The 24,055-nt window shown below is 28.5% G+C and overlaps 3 protein-coding genes across 3 annotated transcripts; 1 reads left to right on the top strand and 2 right to left on the bottom strand.

Moving 5' to 3' along the window:
• Positions 1-4,193: 4,193 nt before the first annotated feature.
• LOC106760379 lies at positions 4,194-4,894 on the bottom strand. The gene is made up of 2 exons (XM_022780293.1): positions 4,854-4,894; positions 4,194-4,753 (listed from the first exon to the last, which is right to left on the bottom strand). Exons 1-2 carry the CDS (start codon positions 4,854-4,856, stop codon positions 4,328-4,330), a joined length of 429 nt encoding a protein of 142 aa, XP_022636014.1. The 5' UTR covers positions 4,857-4,894; the 3' UTR covers positions 4,194-4,327.
• A 3,637-nt stretch (positions 4,895-8,531) lies between these two features.
• Positions 8,532-8,955, bottom strand: LOC106760378. Its single transcript, XM_014643814.2, has one exon. It carries the CDS (start codon positions 8,949-8,951, stop codon positions 8,565-8,567), a length of 387 nt encoding a protein of 128 aa, XP_014499300.1. The 5' UTR covers positions 8,952-8,955; the 3' UTR covers positions 8,532-8,564.
• A 10,025-nt stretch (positions 8,956-18,980) lies between these two features.
• LOC106762713 (monoglyceride lipase) lies at positions 18,981-22,631 on the top strand. The gene is made up of 7 exons (XM_014646752.2): positions 18,981-19,462; positions 20,324-20,362; positions 20,593-20,663; positions 20,820-20,884; positions 21,479-21,568; positions 21,660-21,752; positions 22,021-22,631. Exons 1-7 carry the CDS (start codon positions 19,092-19,094, stop codon positions 22,429-22,431), a joined length of 1,140 nt encoding a protein of 379 aa, XP_014502238.1. The 5' UTR covers positions 18,981-19,091; the 3' UTR covers positions 22,432-22,631.
• Positions 22,632-24,055: the final 1,424 nt, after the last annotated feature.

Genomic DNA, 24,055 nt, shown 5'->3' with positions numbered 1-24,055 from the left:
TTATGAATAAGTGATTGTCCTTTAGTATTTTTATTTATCCATTACAAAATACAATTATCAATTAATTACCACATTAAAAAAGTCATGCATTGAAGATATCAGAATAACCTTTTAGATACATTATGTAAGACTCCAGCACTTAGAATACTACAAAGATAAGTAAACTTTGTAAATTTTAAAATCTTTTATTTCGAAACTATGATACCACTACACTATTTAGTATTAATGGAAATTGAAACTCTCATTTATTTTTTTCAAACAACTCAAGAGTAAAATAAAAAAAATATAAATACTAAAATCAGTCCCATGTTCTTAAAATATTTATGGTTATAGATAACATTATATTACCTTTCCACTAATAATTTTAAACACAAAACTAATTATTTATCGACGATTTTCTTTTCTCGGTAATTAAAATAATGGGTTGGAAAATTCTCACCCATTTTACAGACGGATTTTTCCTTCGATAAATGCTATGTACATTAACAATAGATTTATTGACGAAATTTTCCTTCAAAAAATGCTAGGTGCATTATCGACGAATTACCGACGAATTTTTCTTTTGATAAATGTAAACTACATTATCGACAACTTTATCGACAAATATTTTTTTTTTTTAAAATACAAAGTACATTACCGACGAATTTATCGTTAAATTTTTTTCTTTCTATAATGATTTCATCAATGAAATCGTCAATAAAAAATAAATTTATCAATAAAATCCGTCAATAAATTACGATAATCAACAAAAATATTTCTGTCAGTAGATAATTATCAAAAATCTCCAAAAACTTAAACCATATTTATATATTTTATATCAATATATCTAAAGAAATCTATTACTGAGAATTAAACTCAATACCTTCCGTATATTATCCAAATACTCTATCCAAATGAATTATATAATTTATTTAATTATTATACTCATTCCAAGAATTATGATTTAACTAAACTCAACACTTTCATTATTTATTCTACTAACTTAAAAGTTTTTAGGATCTTACACATAATAACTAGATACTTAACACCTTTTATGATTTTTAATTTAACACTATTAATATATTTAATATATAATTATTCATATATAAGATCAATAGTTAAGAATGAACCTATTTTTAACATTTTAGATTAATTTTGTTAATAAATGTGAAAATATCATAGGTGTAAAATTTTTACATCAAAGATTGGACCTAACATCGAAGAGTTTATATATTTTTTAAAAAAAGCATCCCTAATATTTACAAACAATTCCAGACATAGATTTATGAACAACACAAAACTTTACATTTATTTCATTATACATAATACATTTTGAATGTGAAATTGCATCAGAGTCTACTGCTCTCTTTTTCTTCTGTTACATGGGCCATTGCCAAAAACTCGGTTACTACTTTTTATACCATACACGTCTTTGTCTAATTATCTCTTTTTCTATTTCTTTTTTATATTTCTTTTATAAAACTTTCACTTTGGATTGTTTTAATTCAGCATCATCAAAGTCATCCTGATTGTGTGAAGGAATTTTTGGGTTTTTTTTATATCAGAAAACATTTATCATATATGTGAATTTAGATGTCTTATCCCTTTATATAGATTATTCGTAACTAAATTTATGTCTTTTTCTTTTATATATATTGATAATTTGTGTGACTCTATAATCATATTTAACTCTACAATTCCTCCTTTGAAATCTCCTTCTTGAACATTAATGTATACAATCAGAGAAATTAGAGCTAAATATTCCACATGAACTGGCTAAGAAGAAACTTCCTCCCTCACAATTCCTCCTATGTTTAATCACCTACGTACGAGGATGTCAAAAAAGAAGAAAAGTATTAAAAATAATTCAATAATTCATTTAATCACTTACCTAAAAGAAAAGTATTAAAAGAATAAATATTTATAAATAATATGATAATAATCTAAAAGATATAGTAATCAAATTGTAAAATAAAATTTATATTTATTTATATATTAATGTAAGACTGATTTATAAACCATCATAGTCATATAATAGGCAAAATAAAATTCAAATGATGTAAAAGAATAAATTTTAAATAATAGCAAATTTTAGTGACTAAAAATAATTAATCATTATAATAATCAAGTATTAAACTAAAAATTATTGATAATTAAAATAATTTTTATTATGAATGAAAAAATAATAATTAGCTTCTATATTTATGATTAAAATTAGACCTGTCAAAATGGATCACAACTCGTCGGCCAATCCGGCCCGTCACGGGTTTGAACTGGGTTGGGTTTGAAAAAATTGTATTTTTTTTATGTGGGTCAGATTTCAATCCGGTTCATTTAAACCCGGCTCATTCGGGTTGAACCCGTGATGGGTCAGGTTGGCCCACCAACCCACCTACCCAAATTTATTTTATTAAAATTTATTTTAATTTTATAAAAAAATATTTATTATTTTTTCTTTGCTTGAAAAAATTATTTAGGTTTTCTATTTTCAAAAATAATTAAACATCCATGTTGGAAGTGAAATTTGGGAGTGAAATTTGTTTAGGTTTCAATTATAAAAACTTTGTAATTTTTTTTTATTTAAAAAAAATTGTAATTAAGTGGACTAGTGAACCAACCCGTTTACCTACCAACCCGTGGTGGGTCGAGCCAGGTTCGAATTTTTCTGGTTCGCTAATAAACGAGCCGGGTTGGATTGACTTACTAAGTGACCACCCGTGGTGGGTCGGGCCGGATCGAGTCAGGTTACCCGTTTTGACAGCTCCAATTAAAATAGTTTTTATTTTAAATTAGTATATCTAAGTTGATTACTAATTAATATTAGATACTAAGATTTTGACTAGTTTTAAAATTGGTTTCCAATTAAGAAATCAGTGTGATTTCTAAATATATATTTTATTGTTAAAATTAATCATTAGTTAAAATTTATTTTATAATGTTTGAATGTGCAGTTGTTTCATTGTAACAATAATAGCTATTCAATCTCCATTCTAAAGGAATGTTGTAGGAAATCATTATTGGCTTAGGCTTGTAATTATGCAGAACATCAACCAGATAGCCAACTTCAATAAACCTACACACTTCCGGATATTAAAATCTAGAAAATGAAATCAACTTACAAGTAGTATAAATATTATTTTGATCTTCATTAATTAACACAGGAAATCAGGAGTTTACCTGGTAGATGACACTGCTTAACGTACAGGAAAAGAGCAGATCTGGAAGAATGAAATCAACTGCATATATGTATATATATCTCACATGTTCCATATTAACTTTACTATTTATATAAATATATATAAAGGAGGAGGAAATCCGAAAGAATGTAAAACATATACCCTTTCATCGTAAAAGACAAAGGCTATATTTACTAGCATCACAGATATTATGAAGAAAATGCTTATAGGATCACAACACAAGACATGCATGCTAATTTGGTCTCGGATTTCGTACAGTTGGTAGATATAACTATCAAATTTAATCCGTTCAATAAAAATTAGACCACTCATTTACAGTTGGATTTTTTTTTATTACGATATTTTAATAATTCTTTTTAACAGGTTTTTGACAACATATTATCACTTTATGAGTCTATTTGAATTTATATTTAAAAAAATATTTAAAATACATCAATTACAAGGTATCATGTTGTCAAAAAGTTATTAAAAAAAGTGTTATTAAAATAAGTTTTTCCTTTTTTATAATATATATATATATATATATATATATATATATATATATATATATATATATATAATCGTGGTGTAGAAGTGAAATACTTATAATCCACTTTATTAATTGTTAAATATGTATTAAAATATTATATTTATTCTTACCAGGACTTCTCGAGATGGAAACTGAAGGTTTTGAGAATCTGAGCTTGAATTTTTAAGTTATAGACATCAAGTTGTTGATGAACATTAAGAAGTTTACCTAGTGTGTATGAATATTAAGTAAATACTCTAATAACATCATTATTATTTATAAGCTTTTTCATCCCTAAGCAAAAACTTAGTAATCAAATAATATAATCACTCATATAAGTATAGTTGAGTCATACTATATCATTAAAAAAATAACAGAAAACAGTAAGAGATTAATTAGTACGTTAGATGTTTTTTTTTTTTTTTTCATTTAATGAAGGTTTTACTACATATAGATTGTTGAGAGAAAAAGGTAATACAAAATGTTACTACAGAAAATAATAAAAGGAACCTAAAATAAAACCCAGTATTAGATATTGTATGAGAAATTTATGATTTGAATGAGAAATATTAAAGTGATTAGAAAAAGAATGAATAAGTGATGTAAAAATTAGCAGAAGCATGAGTGAAGAAATTGTATGATTTCAGGGATAACTAGTGGTGCGAGTAAGCTTGGATTTCCTATTCTGAAAACTTCTTTTGGCTATTTCCCTCATAGAATGAGTTAACGAGAGTTGAGGGTTAAGTCTGGTAGCGTTATATTCCTGGCAGAAATCCCTGTGTGAGTTCAAAGCATCTTGCATGGCTACTGTACTCGGACATGGCCCTACTCTTTCTTTAACAGCTTCAGAACAAAGCCCACAAACCCACTTCCCACAGTAACACTCTTCAACCTCTGTGATATAAACCGAAGTGCAATCCTCCTTCAATCCACAACACTGACATTCAGCTTGTTCCACCTCTTCAATCGCACCAAGTTCTTGCCTCTCCAACTTCAACTCGCTATAGTATTTCTCAATTTCACTCGACACGTCTGACACAGCCTTTCGAAGCTTTTGCTTATTCTGCTCCTGTTACACATGTAAGTAAATGTCTGGTTTAACGTTTGAAACTTGAGACATGAAAGATAGAAAGAATAGGAAAAAAAGAAATTATATATAAAGATAAGACCATGTAGGAAATTAACTAGCCTGCTCTTAATCTGCCTCAGTTGATGCCTTCATTGCAAAGGGTGCATGTGGTTATTTATACCTAAGATGTAGATAAGATTTCCAAGTAACGATGCATTTGATTGAGAATTGACAACTCGAATGCCTTTACAGACCAACTGTATTTGTACATGTAAAGTCCGCTATCAGTACTTATTAATTGGTCCACTAGCTCTGCAACAAGCTTAAGTTTTAGCAAAGATGTAATAAAGAAATGTTACATCTACATGTTGAGCAATAAATCTAATACTTATAGATACCTATTCCCTGTTTGCCAAGACATTTGGAACTAGCTCTCATCTTATATATGTCTCTGCCTTTAACTCGTGAAGCTTCAGAAATGTTTCATGCACACATTGCAAGTGGTTGCTACCATACCATACCATACCCAACTTTACACATACGTCAACACCTCTCTATCGCTCAATTTTAAATAAACAACCATTTCCAATTAAGGAAAGCGAAAAACAGCTCTATCATAAACACAAAACAGCCGCACACAGCATTACGTACAACACCAGACAATTGTAGTTTAACAAATGCCCATACCAGAGGTTTCTCAGTAAGATATTCATTTACAAAAAAAGAGAATTAAAAAAATCTATGATCATCTCCCATGACTCTCTCCATTAAGTTTAACATTTATGATTCTCCAAAAAAAATAGCAAGACAAAATACGAAGATCCTTTGCTGTATGCATATGGACCACTATCAATTATGTGGTCTTCAAACGCACAATTTCATTTCTATACCTAGTTTTTGTTATTATCCGATTTGACTAAGTAGGCATTGATGATGGAAATATTAATATTAGAATGTGATTTATTTTAAATAATGTCATTGTATTTAGACTAGCATATTAAGATTGTTTGAAAGATTATAATTTTATTGGGACTTTAAGATCAGAGTATTATTTAAGATCAGAGTAATAAATTAATATATTAAGAAGAAGTAAAAATAATCAAACTTAAATCTATTTTATTTAGATAATACACCATTTGAACATATTCACATAAAAAAATGTAATTAAGGTTGTTATAAGAGGAGAGTTAAATATGTGTAGATTTTTTAAATATAATTCAATTTAAACAATTAGAAAATGGAAGAAGAGAATTATAATGTTTTTGTGTGAAAAAAAGACCACATCAAACTAACCCCAAAGATTAAAAAGACCAGTAAAAAGTATAGATTTATAAGTGACTTGCGTCAAACTTGTGGAACACATGTGACTAAGGATATTTTTATTCATGTTTACCTATAGTGAACAAATATAAATCTTATCTATATAGTTTTATTTCCTACTTACTTTTGTTCCTATTGGTAGCTTCTTCTTCATTTTATCACTCCCCTTATTATTTATTTATTTTTAAAATCTAGAATTATCTATCATTTTAAATAATAACGGTCTCTCCAACTTTTTAAATATTTTTAATAAAAAAAATACAAAAACATCACATTAAGTCTAAAACACTAAGACAAAAAATTTATTAATCATTTTCCTTATATATTTTTCTTCTTATTTGATGTGAGATTTTTAATCCATCTTCAATTTTTAATAAATTTATGATCATAAACTTTAATAACAATAAAACAAAAATAAAATCAAAGTCTAAAAATATTATCCCTAACGATAAACTGTTGTTAATGAAAAAAAATAAAAAATAAAAAAACTATTTATCTCCACCTCCTTTGAAAAACCACAGCAAAGAAATACACTAAACATTATTAAAATATTTGTCCTATTTATATATTATAACTTTATTTTATTAATAAACATTATATGTAAGATTTTGTAATAATTTACATATTTACCAAAAGGATTATAGCATTTTATAACGAACAAGAAGATAAATAATGTATGAAAATAGCATTTTACTATGAATTTTGTTTTCATACTTAATCATTTTTATTTGTTCTGTTTTTGCTTCCTGCACTGAATAAAAAAATTAAAAAATGAACTAAGATTAAGTTAGATATATACTAATTAATGTCAATTTATGAATAATTAGACATTAAGGTTATTAAAAATTACTCATATCATCAATAAAATATTTATCATGACTATTTTTTTTCCAAAAGAAAAATAGTTTTAAGTTTAAACTTGAGACTTAGACATGTCATCATCTCGAGTTTAAACTTGGAACAATACTTAGTTCTTTTGTTAAATAAAAAAACTATCACGAAATTCCGTCGTAGGGACATCGTATTAATTATAAAACAAAGTAATTTCACCTAATAATATATAAAAGAAAAAAAAATCTACAAAACTAAAATGATCTTATATATATATATATAATAAAATCTCACTTTATTTTTTTCATTACACACTTTTATGGACAACATAAATGAATTCATTTAATCTGTTATGAGTTATATAGATTGAATTTAATGCGCGAGTAATCAATAGCAATCACTATTTGGATTTGTAATATTGTTATGACATAATATAATAATTTGTAATTGAATCACATAACTATTTTGCTTTAAAAAATAATAATTTCAGAGATATGCTTCTTTTTATAATTATTAAAAGAGTTTATTTTATACACACTATCACTTTAAAGCATCTCAACCTGCGCTAATGAAATTTAACAATTACAACATGAATAGAATAATAATAAATCTTATTAAAGATGAAATATTTACAAAAATATTAAAAACTGAGTATATGTATATAAAATAAAATAAAAAATATTACTTTAATCAATTGAGTTACTTAACATCATCACATCTTCTTATGTAGATAAGGAAGATATTTAAAAAGGGTCAAGTTTAATTAAATTAATCTTTGTGTAAAAATATTTTTAATAATGACACGCGAATACTTCTACAAACATTTCATTAACACAATGTTATTTTGAACTATTATCACACCATGTAATGTATCGATTTTGTAATATATTCCTCTCTTATTTTATCTGTCCATCGTCAAGTATCATAGTTTTTCTGTAAACTTTTTTTTTTTTAGCAAATTTCACTTATAACATATACAAGAAAGAAAATCAATTTACAAGTGTATTTATTTTTATTTGGTCCAATAGTCATGATCTTACAAAATTCATTAAACCTATTTATTATAAAGCAATACAAACTTAAGCTTATTATTTATCATGTTATTATTAATCATGTTATAATTAATTCTTCATAATTACTTGTAGAAATTCTATTTATAAAAATAATATTCTTTTTTTTGACGTATCTAAATTTTTTACATTTATTTGACATTACTTTTATTTATTTTTTAGTCTTTTTTTTCTTGAAAAAAATACTTTATCCATGTACTTTGTGTTAAATGAATGTAAAAATGTGTCATGGTATCGCTCCTTCGCAGAATGAGATGAAACCCTTTTCATACATGGAAAATGATATTTTAACACCATTTTTTGACATCATTTTGACACTGCACACGTATCAAAATGTGGTTGGACGATCTCAAATTAAAAAAACAAACTTTGGTTTTTCTCTTCCAAATATACCCGTGCCTCAACTTTTTTAATTTGAAATCGTCCAATCACATTTTGACATGTGTGCAGTGTCAAAATGGTATCAAAAAATGGTGTTAAAGTATGATTTTCCTTTCATACATAGATAAAAGAGCAAGGTATTTTTATATCACAATTTTTTTTTATTACCATTTGACAAATGACCATGCTTACAGAAGTATACATGTTTTCTAATCCTTGGTGGAAATGGGTCTGCATCTTAAAGTCTTCTTCAAGATCTCCTTGACGTCTTGAGCTTGATACAAAGCAGGATAGGACCTACCAAGCCAGTTAAACCTCACACAATCGTTCATGTGCTCTTCCAAAGCCTTTTCTCTTCTCCCACCGTTCTTCTCCATCTCCACATGCACAGCTTCAGCGCACAATCCGCATATCATGTTCCCCAAGAACATCTCACGCACGCGCCCTATGTACTCCTCGCTGCACTCCTCACACATTCCACAACACTCGCATTTCGCATTCTCCGTCGCCGCTTCATTCTTGCCTTCTAAGCTTACATCACACACACTGCTTTCAAAACCACCATTCATGTCGCAGCTAAATTGCTTCGGGGCCATCAAGGTAGAGCTCAATGATGTTGTGGTTTTTGTTCCAGTAGAGCTGTCATGTATTTATACGAATGAGGGAGTATATACGCAGGTACTATATACTACGTGCCCACAGTATTTGGGAGTTAGAGACAGCTGATGTTTAGAAACCTAGCTAAGAGCGGATGTATGTGGACTCCACTTGTTTTTTCTAATTAACAATGAAAACGACAACATACTAACAACTATTCAACTTTAAACAAGATATTTCATTAAGCAGTTCGCATGCATGCACAGAGAACTACTTCAATTTCCATCAATCCGATATTCTCACATGTCACATTTTTGTTAGTTCAATTTCAAACTCAAAACTTCACTTAAATTTTCATCTCACGCACGCACACATGTAGTATCTTATGATTTATTTGTTTTAAATATTTTTTTAAATATAAATTCAAATAAGAAAATGATGACACGTGTTATATTGTTAAAAAGTTGTTAAAATATCACAATCTATTTTAAAAAAATAAATTTAAACAGACCAATAAATTAATAATGTGTGTCTTATTGTCAAAAAATTGTTAATATATCATGATTCTATAAAAAAAGAAGTCATATATGTTATGTATTACTATTTATATATAGAATAATGACATTATGAACTCTTACATCCATTTCACAAATAGTATAAAAATAAAATAATTATAAAAGTGTAGATTTTTGTATAGAAATAAAAATAATAATGTCAAATAAATATAAGAAAATTATGTTTGTGAAATAATAATTTCTTTTATGTATAATAGATATCAAAAGTGATTAAAGATTGAATATTGATGAAATAAGTAGAGAAAAATTAATGGTATGAATTAATACAAGTGTGATTGATTGTATAATTAATATTAGTTGACCTAATTAAAGGTTTTCCTGAATTCATTGTCTCTGTGGCTAATTCATGTCGTGTGAGAGGAAGAGAGAGAAACCAACGGAACAGTGGAAACTGTGGGCACAGTGTCCCCAAACAAAAGCAACACCACTCGTTGGTGTTGTTTGATGAAAAGAAAGTATAAATTATAAATGCAGAACAAACACAAAATATATGATGTCGCCGGAAAGATTAGCAGATTTAACTAACGAAATCCGAAATCACGTGAGAAAAAGATCCATGGACGCCCATGTGATGTGATGTGATGAGATAGGGAAGAAAATAAAGGTAATTACCGTTCACGAGTTTCTTGGAGGTTTGAATAAAGAAGCTACTTAAAACGGTGAGTTTTTTATACCCATGATGATGCTTATAATATTTGAAATTAAATAAAATATATTTTCTTTTAGGAAAAATAGTTCTTATCGTTACTTAAGTCATTAAAGAATATGTGAACGACGTAGAAATATAAAGTAATATTGAATATGGGGTATAATGTTAAATTCGTACTAATATATTTCTAAACCCGTATAGAAAATATGTTAACAAATTATGTTAATATCTTTTCAATATTAACTAAGATAAATATATTTAAGTAACATTTTAATAACAAAATAATAATGTTGATAAAAGACAAAATGTTGAAAAAAAATATTTTGAAGATGATAAAAGCAAGTTCAATAACTTAAACATATAAAATATTTAAAGATTTGTAATTTATTATGTTTCGAAATTAAAAATTTTATAATTTGTCTTATTATGAATAATATATATATATATGACTTAATTTAAAGAGTTAAACAAAACTTTGTATAAAATCACTTAGAAAAGTTTTAAATGTTTAAAAAATATTATGTAATGATTGATTAACTATAATGATAATTGATTATTTAAATTAATTCAGATGTTTTGTTAAAATTTATATGATAATTGATTATTATATAGAGAAAATGATTTTTAGAAAACTCTTAGTGATAATCATCTTCAGGTAATCGATTATCACATCGGGAGAAAAAAAATAAAAAGTTTCTATCGCGGCAATTGCAATCTGATTCTTCATTTTCTTAATCTAATTTTTTACCCAAATCTAGTTTCTAAAATAATTTTTTTCTCAAACATTTAGAGTTGTGATGGTTAAAACTTTCTTATGAAAAGAGGTTTTGAAAAATCTTTTGGATAGAACGATAACTTTCTCCACATATATTCATGGGTGATTGAGTGTCACCATTGTTGTCGGAAGAAGTTGTAAGTTGTTCACCATTTATATGATTTAATTAAGGTTTTCATTCCTTTTGGATTCAAGAATGTAGGAATTCAAATAATGTGTTTCTTTATCCTATGTGAGAATTAAAAAGGAGGCGTTTATCTTTCATCTCTTGTGACTTCAAGAGAGATGATTTATAAACCTAAATTATCTTATATGTAATTGTAAGCTCTACTTTATTTTTAGTGATTGATTAATTCCTCCTTAGAAATATTAACAACTATACCTATGATTTTCTTATCCGAACTAGTATAAAATTATTTATGCAAATCTCACATTTCCTATACTCTTTACTTTTCTTGTTATTATTTAAAAATGAATCAATTGTGAAATCAAATTCTAATAAGATAAAATTTTTAAAAACACAATTTTATTAAAGAAATCAATTCAACTCTTCTTTATTTTGTTTATTCTTTTGTGTGATTCAAACAAATAACATATATTTCTAATATTTCAAAATTATTATTATAATAACCCTGTATTATTGAATTCTTAAATGATATTGGCGTGCTTTTGGCTCGTACTAGGTGTTCTTAATTCTTGTTGTAATATGGTAATAAATTGCTTCAATATAAAAATATGAAACCTCGTTTAAAAAATGTATAGTTGAATTAATTTAATTATGGAATAGTCAATGATAATCAAAGGGTTAATTAAATTCTCTCTTAGCTGTTAACTTTTATTGGGGGTGAGAGATAGTATTAGAGGATTGCAAAAGTTTTGCAGTACAAAAAAGGTTTAAGGATTATTTTTAGTGAGAGTCTTAGTTAGAGTTGAATATTCTTCAAATCTTTTTCACATGCATAGCCCAATCATGAAGAGTTTCTGTGTATATAAATAGGGTGTTACTCCCTACACCTCCACACATGCTTCCTCTACCTCCCCAAATTCTTTTAATTTTAATTTTATTCTTTAAGTTAAAACTTTTTTACTTTTTACCATTTAAGATTTTTTAATTAATTTGAAAATCTTATTTCTCTTCATCTTTGCTTTGGAGCTGCACCCCCACCCATGTTTCACGATTCCTCTCTTCTCCATTTCCGTCTCATTTTTTCTCCTTTCTTTTTTCTTTTTTTTCTTTCTTTTTTCTTCATTTGTCTCTTTCTCATTTTTCTTTTTAGGTTTCATTGTTGTTGATCTTTGACATGGAGGAGCATCGATGATCCAAATTTCGTTCGGTTTGTTTTCATCTCCATTCATGTTGATTTTCTTCAGCATTTTTTTTTTAACTTTGTTTGATAGTTTAATTTATGGTGTATTATTATTTTTTGGCTTTGGATCTTTGGACCGTTTTTATTCTTCAACAGCTTGGTAGTATTGCGTTCTTTGTAAAGCGATTAAATTTCTGATGCTTTTAGCTTTTTCATAGGGATTTTCAATTTTACATTTTTACATTTTTATTGGAGAAAAATGAAGGAAAAAGAAAGAAAAGAAGAAAGAAACGAGAGAAATCGTGAAACATGGGTGGAGGTGCAGTTGCAGAGCAAAGATGAAGAGAAATAAGATTTTCAAATTAATTAAAAAATCTTAAACGGTAAAAAGTAAAAAACTTTTAACTTAAAAGAATAAAATTAAAATTAAAAAAATTTGGAGAGGTGGAGGAAGCATGTGTGGAGGTGTAGGGAGCAACGCCCATATAAATACGCTAACGGAAAGAAATTGGACCACTTTTCTTAATTTGTGGATAACTCTTGGCAATTACTTCCTCCACCCCATTTTTTTTCTTCTTGTACCCCACCAACCATGTAAAATACCATTTCTGTCCTTTTAACATATTTTTTTATATTAACCCTAATTATTTTCACTGCGTGTACCTACCCTGTGTGTAGCTCGAGGAGAATTTGGAGGAGGGCAGAAAATGACTGGGTGCAGGAAGCAATTTTTCAAAGTCCAACTCTCTAGTGGCCCATTAAAAAGATAAAGTATGGGAAACAAGATAAGATTTGTTCTAAAAACGTTTCTTTTTAAAATGCAAGTTGACAGAGAATATTTGTTATAAGTGGTGAAAAGGATAAGTATCAAATCGAAATAGAGATAAAATATTTAAAAAACTATGTATTTTCATTGATTTGATAAAAAGAATAAAACAAATAAACTGATATAGATAAATAATAATAATAATAAGTCTTATCATTTTTAATTTTCTCTCTTATATAGTCCAAACAACCATTATTAATATCTTTTTTCCTCTTTATTTAACATGCAGCTAATATCGTTTATTCACTGATAGCAGGGAGTAAGATAGTATAAAACAATTGAAGGTGAGATGCTTGAATTTGTTAACTGAAAATTTAAGAGGAAATATTTTAATTATTTTTGTATTTTTTATGTATGTACATAATTTTTTTAATAATGTAAAGATTTGTTTTTAATTAATTATTTCTTATTCTTTTTTAAACAATTGTTATCATGATTAAAGAGAAAAACTTTTGAGTATGTTGAGAAAATGTTGAGTGTGACGTTGTCTTTTTGTGTTAATTTGTTGGGCCCTCCCTGCTCAACCATTTTGAAAACTATGATATTGTTTCTTTAATTTTTTTTTTTTTCATAGTTTATCATCGAACTTTTTATATTTATATATTTTTCTCATTTTTATACTTTTCAATTATTGGTTTAGCAAATTTTGTTGTGATAGCTCGTAATGAGTTAAATCATTTTAGCAAGGGAATGACTTAAAGCTTAAGGTATTTTAAACAATAATTGCTTATTTGAAAAGCGATTTACATAATGTTGATTCACTTTTTACAGACAAACCTAGTGATTTAACTTTAGTACTTGAGTTCATTCAATTTCACATGGCTAAGTTAAAAGTCAAGGTTTAATTAAAAAAAAAAAAAAAACGTGATTGCGTTACTAAAATGTCAAGAAAATGTTAGGCACCGAATAAAGATTCAACTAATAAATGTTGTGAAAATTTATTATAATTAAATATTATAACTTTATTGCGTGCGTATTCTTTTAATATATTTTATTACTTGAGTATGTACGTGTAACATCGAAAAATTTGCCAATGTTCCATAAGTGTAACCTCGAAAAATGCATCTAACACACTTAATATTTATCACCAACATAATAGAAAATATTATAATTATTTGAGTAGGTGGTAACTAATTGAAATGGTACTATCAATTGTTTATAAATGAAAAAAATAATTACAGTCACAATAATAATACAATATAATAAATATGTGTAATTTAAATTATATTATTTTTATATGATACTTTATATATATATATATATATATATATATAGTATTTATCAAATATTTCATTTAAAAATTTCTTGGTCAATCATATTTTTAATTCAATTTTAAATCTTTAAAAACTGAATGAATTACAATTAGATTTATTACTTAAAATAAAACTCTTTCTTTACCTTTAATAGTATATGATAAATGAAGATTTTTCTGTATACTTACTATAATAACAAGTACACTAGATAAATATTTATTAACTTTTCAATGATTTAAAATTTAAGATCTTTTTATTCTATGGTTTCATTCAATATAGATAAGTATTATTACAGTGAACTATCATCTAATTAATTATCATTTTCATTGATTACATTTAAGAAAATCTAACACAATATACTATATCATAAATAAATTCAATTTATAAAATTAACATGTATACATTTTGATGACTCAAACTCCATCCTTACTTGGGACAAATGAATAATAGATGAATACATTGCATAAACTAGATTGAAGTATGATTTGGTGGTTTGATGTGGGAGTATAGAACAATTTTTCTAAGAGATTGAACTAATTCTAAGATAAAGAGAGTTGAAGGAAACCAAAATAAGAAAACTTATTCTAAGGTAACTCACAAGTGTGTGGGGAAATCTTTTTAGAAAAATTTATTATAATTTATGAATGATTTTTGTAACAACTTAGAGTTACATAAACAGAAGAGGAAAATTCAAATTCAAATAATTTCCCATGTACTAAAAATACCAAGTCAGAAAGGGTGGATAAATACCAATTGACATTCATGCTTTCTACATTGCACCATGTGGTAAATGAGAAGCATGTATGTCTTCTAGCTTAGATTGACTGACCTAGGGTTTCATCTAGATAAATTTTAGCATAATAGAAACTTTAGATAGGTGACGAATGCATATTTATGTTTTCATTTAGCCTTTAATATTAGATTCTTAACTGAATTTTGTATTTTAATAGAAAAATTTTAATTAGAATTTATTATAATTGGATTTATTTAGCATGTTAAACAAAAACATGTTAAAAATGGTTTTTTAGTTACATAAATGTTATTTGAATATTTTGAAGTGTGTTAGTACAATTACAGTGAAGTTGAGCTTGTTGAGGTGTGAAAATAAATTAATTAAAGTTTCATCACACCTTGAAGATAAAGCCAAGAATAGTAAAATCAAAACCACAAAAAGTCTATCCAAGCATAACATGAAAAAGTGAAGAAATTGGCTAAGCCAATAAGAGAGAACAGGCAACAAAAATTGGATCTTGCGAATTTCTATATTTTTTTTTTCTACTAAAAGGGCTTTGATAACTAATAAATGTCTATGATTAAAGAAAATTTGGAGAAAACATATCTTAAGATATTTTACTTGATAATTGTTAAATAATTATCTTATTTAACTATATCAATAAATATCAAAAGATAATTTTTGCCAATTTTTTTTTAATCTAACAAATATCTTTTCAAATATTTTTAGATTTTCATTATAATCAAATATATTTTGAAAATATTGGATTATTTAGAAGATATTTGATGGAGATTACATTATCATAAAGAATATTACAATAACAGAAAAGTGTGAAACAAAGCCCAATCCAATTTTTACATAAATAAACTTAAGGAAACACAATAAGGGGGGCTTAGGAACCTTGGGGGTTCAAATTTTGTCCTCCCTCTCTTCTCTTATGTTCTCAACCCCTTTTATTCTATTTTTATGTTATTTCTACATTCCATAGAGTGTTAAGCCTCTAGGGTTAATTATGTTGTAATTCTTAATTGAACTCTAAGGTTAGATAAATAAATTTATTTATTCTTTTGATTCTTGTTGTGGTTTATTTTTATCTATGTCTTCTTAATCAATTAAAAGTAATGATTTGTAGCATGATGTTAAATCTACATAACATATCTTTTTAATTGAGAATTTACTTTAATTAAAGTTAGAAACCTTCATTTAATTGAATGAGTTTTTGCCAATAATTGATAATGTACTTTGATTAGTGGTAAAAACTTTGACCAGAATTAATGAAGAATGTACTTTGGTTAATTAGTTTTTTAATTGATATAAGAGATAAAAGAATAGACATGATTAGACTTAGTAATATTTAATTGAGAATGTATTTTAGTTATTAAATTTAGTAATATTTCATCGAGAATGTAAAGAGTAAATTAATTGAGATTTTATATTGATTAATTTGAAAATCTAGGAGAATAATTAATTGAACAATAATCTTTAGATAACATGATGAATCCTATTTTGAAAAAATAGTCAAATCAACCTTTTTCTTTATCATTATTTTAATCTTTTTAAATCTTCTTATAAATTTATTTCTTTCTATCTTTTTTTATTTTATTCTTTAATCTTTTATTAATCAGTATCTTCTTTATTGTTTTTGTTTTACTAACCTTTTGTATAGTTTTTATTAGAACTAATTTGTTAGGAATCAATTCCTCGTTGGAAGATGACTTAGAGTTGAATTTATCCTTTCTATTTTGTTTACTACTATCTTAACAATATTAAAATTGTTATAGGTTAATAGCATTAATTTGATCGCGTCAATAACAATATTATCAAGTTATTTTAACCTATCCTAAAATGATATAAACTCCAAATTCAATTATTACCCAGCTTAGCCCAAATATAAAGTTAAATGAATTCCTAAAATTTTATTATTCTCTTTAGATTTTGTTTTCCCTAGAGTTGGATCTTGAATTTGACAAAAATACAGAAGATTCAATAAAATTCGAAATAACTATATTATTTTTTTAAATTTAAAAAACAAAATGTATCATAATTTCAAACATAAACAAATTTTAGTTTTACGTAAAAATTTAAATATTAATTAAAAATATATTTAACTCTTGTAATACTTCATATCTCACATAATAAATAAATTAAGCAATCTTACATTTATAAATATGTCATGAATCTCGAAAAATATTTAAGAGACTAAAATATTACTTCAATACAAAACTTGTTAAAAAGTATTTTTTTTTAATTACATATGATTACTTTTTCACTTTTTCAAAAACTTCCGTTTGATCTTGAATTATTAACTGGTACATATGAACTTTCATAATGATAAAAATTGTTTAATATCAATTTAAAATTCTAACTCCTAAAAGTGTTGAAGAGTTGTGCTGCAGCAAGAAAATGCAAACAGTTATTACTAGTTTTTCTAAACCTTTAAGAAATACTTATTTTCATTATTGTTATAAGTTAGTTGAAAGGAATTTCGTTTGAGTAGTAGTTGACCAAACGGCTCATAGTTGGAAAAAACAAATCACTTTCACCACATACACAAGCTTACACGTCAACTGTTGATAAAATCATTACCAATTCGATAAACAATATTAAAAAATAAGATTAAACACAAACATATGATAATGTCAAATAATTATTTCACTTGTTTTCTGTATGTCGGTTGTCTTTTTATTCGTTATCTTCTTTCCTTATAAGTTTGCAGTCAATACAGAAGGAAAATCTCTGTTAGAAATTTGATACCCTCTATTATAATTAATTAAGGATATGCAAGTAATTTTCTCTTACATGATTTGAACAAGTCCTGTAACACAATTCATTTCTATTTACACTTTAACGTTTGAAAAGTACAAACGTATCAATTTGTTGATCTTGTTGGAATAATAGATTATTTGTGGATTGAATCTCTGCATAGAGCGTCTAAAATTAGAAGATATCGACAAGGATTTTCAACTGAAGAGAGAGAAAATTGAAGTGAAAACAAGGCCACACACGAAGACGCTAAGAAGTTTAGTTTTCGTCACCTAACTGCGATATCATGATACACAACAAAACATGTCGTTGGTTTTATAAATAAAAACCTCTACTTTTTATTCTTGTTGAAGTCTCCGTCTGAACTTTCCTAACACTATCACCATTATAATTATTTATTTGCTTTTAAACTAAATAAATAAATAAAAATGGAGCGCGTAGAGTTAAATTCAAAGCATTGCGTGGACTATTTCGATTCAAACCGCTGTACAATAAATGGTACGTTGGTTTTTGAATGTAAATTCCGTATTTTGTATTTTTATTTTTTTTATTTAAAGATACTAGTCATCTTCACAATTAAATTTAATTCTCAAGAAATTGGTGATAAAATGAGCATAGTTTTATCAGAAATAATAATTTGATGACAATCTAATATTTTGTAAGGTAAGAGACAAAAAGAATTTATTTACAGAAAATTACCTTAGAGAATTTTATTTTATCTATAAATTTTTTGATATATTAATTATAAAAAGAGCACACAAATTTAGAAGTTTATGTCCTTTTTTTTCTTAATTCTGTAAAATGTTTATTAAAAAGGAAAATAGAAGCGATTATAATGCACGCGCAGTTTTCTAGAACTGGTAGGAAAAGCCAACCACAATCACCTAGACTACGCGTTTTTTTGCCCGCCAAGTATACCAAATGAAAATACGCCACGTGGAGAATCTCAGCTAATAATCAGAGCAAGTGCAACGAGTATTGGCTGTACCATAGAGATCACCGTTCATTGATTATCTCCACTTCCTATGCGAACAACGTTTTATCAGCATTTACATTTTTTCCAGCTCCTCCATGGCGCAATCTGAACCGTCAGATATGGGGGCCCACAAAACAAACGGATCCGGGACAAGTATAAATAAACACCCAACTACGTCAAACCAGATTGCGCTTGCATTGTGGTGTGTAGCGGTGTTCTGTTCCTGTTATCTGTTTTACGAGTCCGTGTCTGTTTCCGAAATCGTCGCCGTCGCAGGGGGCGATGTCTTCCGCCGAGACGGAGATGGAGCCTCTCACGTCGGGGGCGAGCAACCGCATAATTCCGCTCCTCAAGGCTCTCAGGGCTTCGCTCATCTTCGTCTACACCTTCTTCCTCTCCTTCCTCTTCTTCATCCTCCCCCGCCGCCGCCGCCTATCCTCAACGGCGGGGCCACCGTCACCCAAGAAGCATTTGAGGCGGCGCTGGCTCGTGCGCGAGGAGGAGGACACGTGCCGGCGGAGAGCCTTGGCGCAGGACTACCTTGGAATGGGTCGCGACGAAGGGTGGTGCCGGTGGAGCACTTCCATTTTCTATGGGGTTAGAAACAACGCTTTGTTTTGCCGCTCTTGGTTCCCAGTTTCCGAAGATGTCAAGTGAGTTTTTCTCTCACTTCATTTTCACTTTACGTTTTTGGCAACTTCAACACGTCTTCTCCGTTTTTTTTAACGGAATTCTGTCAAACCCTATTGCTTAACGAACTCTTGTGTCTGTGTTCTGTTCTCCACTTCTTAGCCTCGTGTGTACACGTAGAGAATTCTAGAGATAGATTGAGCTAAAGTTCTCGACACATTGAAATTCAGAAATTCTGTTTCAGGGTAAATGGTGAATGAGCTTAAACATTAAAAAAATAGAAATGATTTGTCAGTGTAGCTTGATTGAAGTAATTGGAGTTGTAAGAGAGGAAATTTTGCTAGCAAGTTTCGGGGTTTCATTTTGAGAGGTGTTTTAGTTTTTCTGTCGTTCCTGTGAGAGCTTTTGAAATTGAAGTGAGATGACTTAAGTGCGTCTAGAATTGGGTCCTCTCTTGGTGATATAGAGTAATTGGACAAAGAGAGATGAAAGATGCAAGTGTTTGAAAATTTGAACTGAATTTTTGTTCTTAAAAATTGAATGTAGAATTATTTTGTTCTACATGCTGAATGCAATGAAATTTGCTTGTGTATTATTGTGTTAGTCTACAGTGTTATTGACTCGTAGGTTTACTATTGAACTGTTTACAAACAGCAAAACGTTAAGCTTCACTGATTTTTAATAGTCGTGTTCACAGGACAGTTGTTTTTGTGTCTTTTTTCTGACATGATAGATGAGACCGTCTAACGAATGTATTGTTAGAAAGCTCTTGCTTATCGACTGTGCTTTCTTTTCTTTATTTAATTGCTTGCATCTTTCCTTGTTAGCATGTAAAGCCAACTTTCTGTAACATTTGGCCTAACTTATTTTCTTTGTTCTTTAAGGGGCATTCTGATAATCATTCATGGGCTCAATGAACACAGGTAATCTTGCTCAATTGCTTTGTCCTTTTTTTTTTTAAATTGCTATCTTTCAGGAGTTGATGAATGTTTTTCATTGCGGGACTAGTTTACTCTGCCTTTAGTTTTTGCAAAATTTGATTTTTGAAGCGATTGTCAATACATTTAAATCTTTCCTTTGATTGTTTCTTATAAGATAACAAGAAGTATCGCCCATACCCTCCCAATTATCTGACATATTACTTATTTTTCAGCGGAAGATATGCGGACTTTGCGAGGCAATTAACATCATGCAACTTTGCTGTCTATGCAATGGACTGGATAGGTAATTTAAGATTTCTCTTTCCATTCGCCCCCCTGTGAGATCGTCATTCTTTTGCACCTTTTTTAATCAAATGGATCTACGATAGACTTAGTAACAGTAAAATTCTGTCCTTATCATTTTGTGAGGGATCTGGAGTGATTTGTTTTACTGTTACAGGTCATGGAGGCAGTGATGGATTGCATGGTTATGTTCCTTCTCTTGATCATGTGGTTGCAGACACAGTACGTGCATTCCTTCTTTCTTTAGTTAAAAATCATGTTCTTGTATCAATATAGACTTGTGGTATCTGTTCCTGTTTGTGATAGTTCTTGGAATGGAAAACCGTTTTCCACATCATTGTTTTTCTACCATTTTAATCGGGACAGAGATATTGCGTGAAGTTGGAATACATGTTAACCTTTTATTCTTAAAGCATGAAGCAGCGATATTTCTGAAGTTTTTTTTTTCTTTTTCATGTTATGGTATTATATTCTCAGGAATCTCATATCCATAAATATTATAATGGAAACGTTATTTGAAAACTTTCTTGAAAACAAAAGATATCTAGGAGTATTTTTTTTCATAAGCATCAGAATAAACATTCTCACTTTCGTGGAAATGCAAAAGGATTCAGTGAAACAAATTCAAGTTAACTTGAGAGCTTATTTCTTGCTTTGGCTTACCAATATTTTGATCATACTCTCTAGAATTGTATCTTTTGTTAAATTTCGTTGTAATTGTTATTTGTAGTAATTTTCATGCCATACAACAATTTCAGATGTCAGTCAGTGTTTTTAGCAGTGTACTTTTCTTACTGATAGTAATGGCTTGAACAGGGGGCTTTCCTAGAAAAGATCAGATCGGATAATCCTGGAATACCATGCTTTCTCTTTGGTCACTCCACTGGGGGAGCTGTGGTCTTGAAAGTAAGGGCTGAAATCTCCTGTATATATACCTTTTGGGATTAAATTTGTCTCTGTTGAATTTGGAAATTTAATTTCTGCAAATTTCGTGTAGGCTGCTTCCCATCCTCATATCGAAGTAATGGTGGAAGGAATTATATTAACCTCGCCAGCTTTAGGTGTGAAGCCAGCTCATCCAATTGTTGGTGTAAGTTTTGCATTAGTAGGTTGTGCTTGTTATATAACTATGAGTCAACGTGTTTCTGATTTGTTACTACAACGTTAGCTATGTGTGGTAAACTTGTGCATGTTTCTTATACCTGCAGTAAAAAACATGCTGTAATATACAAAGTTATCATGAAAGTAACAACCTCCCTTTTCAATTGATAATGTCAATCCTCCGACTTCCAATAAAACTATAGTCAGTCTGCTATGATATGATATGATATCTATTGTTTATTGATGTGTTGATGCAGGCTGTTGCTCCAATTTTTTCTCTGGTGGCTCCAAGGCTCCAATTCAAAGGAGCAAACAAAAGGGGCATTCCAGTTTCGAGGGATCCAGCAGCGTTGTTGGCGAAGTACACAGATCCTTTGGTGTACACAGGACCTATAAGGGTACGAACTGGGCATGAAATACTACGGATATCCTCGTACTTAATGCGAAACTTCAACTCCGTGACTGTACCATTCTTTGTTCTGCACGGCACTGCTGATAAGGTAACAGATCCACTGGCCTCACAAGATCTGTATGACAAAGCAGCTTCAAAGTTCAAAGACATAAAGCTGTATGATGGTTTTCTACACGACCTTCTGTTTGAGCCTGAGCGTGAAGAGATTGCTCAGGACATTATCAACTGGATGGAAAAGAAACTATTCACTATCTGAAAATGTAAGAAAAAAAGATGTAATTGTGTTTGATATATATGAGAACACAAGGGATGCCAACTTTGATCAGTGTAGAAAATTGAATTCACCCACGCAAATGGGGTGGCTGAGGCAGATAGCATTATTAATCTTTCGTTTTAGGCTGTTTGATATATATAAATATATGAATTCTGCGAACAACTTTGCTTATCAAGAAACTTGTAAATTTAGTACACCTAAAGTTTTAGTATAAAGTTTTAGATTCACCATTCAATGTACCGTGTCTCCCTGCCCCGAAGGAAATGGCTTCATATAAAGTTGTTACATACATACATGTTTACCATGTAATTAAGAAATCAATACGTGATCATTTAACGTAAACTTCTCTCAGTCCAATACTTTCCATCAAGCTGTTTTCTACATAATACACTAACACAAGTTTTCTTATCCTCACACAGTAACAATGTTTGACACAGGTTTTTAAATTAACATGCTTTCCTTGTGTCAAATAAACATTTATTTATCTCCGTAATTTAAATATTATTTTATTTAATGTTTCTCCCATTGTTTGCTCATACAATAATCTCGGATGGACCGAGCTGCAGAGGAGTACAAGGTAGATTAGATTTGTTAGGTTATTAGTAAAAGCTGTTTTGTTCGAGTCTATTTGAGCAGAGGAGACTCACATAATTCTATCATAAAATTTTGGCTCAGCGGTAAATTAAATACTTCAATATTTGTTGCTGAAAAAAACTTCTAACATCAAATCAGAAAGAAGACACCGTTAAACTATTATCAACATGTTTCTATAAAAGTAATCATACTTTGATAATTTTTATTTTATATATTACTATTTCACAACCTTATTATTATATTAGTATAATAATATAATTTTTAAATATTACTTTATTACTTTTTCAAGTTGTTGTATATAAACTAAATATTCTCAAAAAAAATTATTGTTTCCCTAAACCCAGAAAGAAAAAACAGTGTTTCCATCATTAATATATATAGTGACTAATTTTGTTTTATACAAAAATTCCTTTTAGTTTCTTTTTATTATAAAAATATTATAAAAAACAACTCTTTTCTCTCTGCTATACTTAAATCATCTGGACTGTTCATTTTTAAATTATATTTATTCGATTTATTTGCACATTCATTTTTATTGTTGGAAGATGTATTTTATTTAAGGATCGCGATACGTTGACAACCAATTTTTGACAATGATTTGCCAACGCCATATGTCAGCATTCTATTGGTTCACTTTAATTTATTTTTTAATTAAAAAACTGATGTGAAAAAGGTGACTTTATGTTATTCCGAAAACACCCTCAATCATTTTATTTAAACTTTCTCCTTCAAAGCACGTATCTCTCTCCATTTTAGGTTTTGCTTAAATTTTAACTTAAATTTTAACAAAGTCAGTACACACAACACATTGGGGAGCTCCCTCTACCAGAGCCAGGGAGCAGCGTTAGACTTTTGGTACAGAGGCACTAGTAATCGATTACAACCTGTCTGTAATCGATTACACGGGCACATAAATCACAAAATCCCTCTTCCTCACACAAGCACTTGGATGAAATACCCTAACAAACCCCTAAGCAGTTGTTGGTCCTCCAAAACAACCATTAATCTCAAA

This window comes from Vigna radiata, chromosome 5 (genome assembly GCF_000741045.1).
Source record: "Vigna radiata var. radiata cultivar VC1973A chromosome 5, Vradiata_ver6, whole genome shotgun sequence".
NCBI classification, from domain to species: domain Eukaryota; kingdom Viridiplantae; phylum Streptophyta; class Magnoliopsida; order Fabales; family Fabaceae; genus Vigna; species Vigna radiata.
This window is presented reverse-complemented; position numbering and strand designations above follow the sequence as displayed.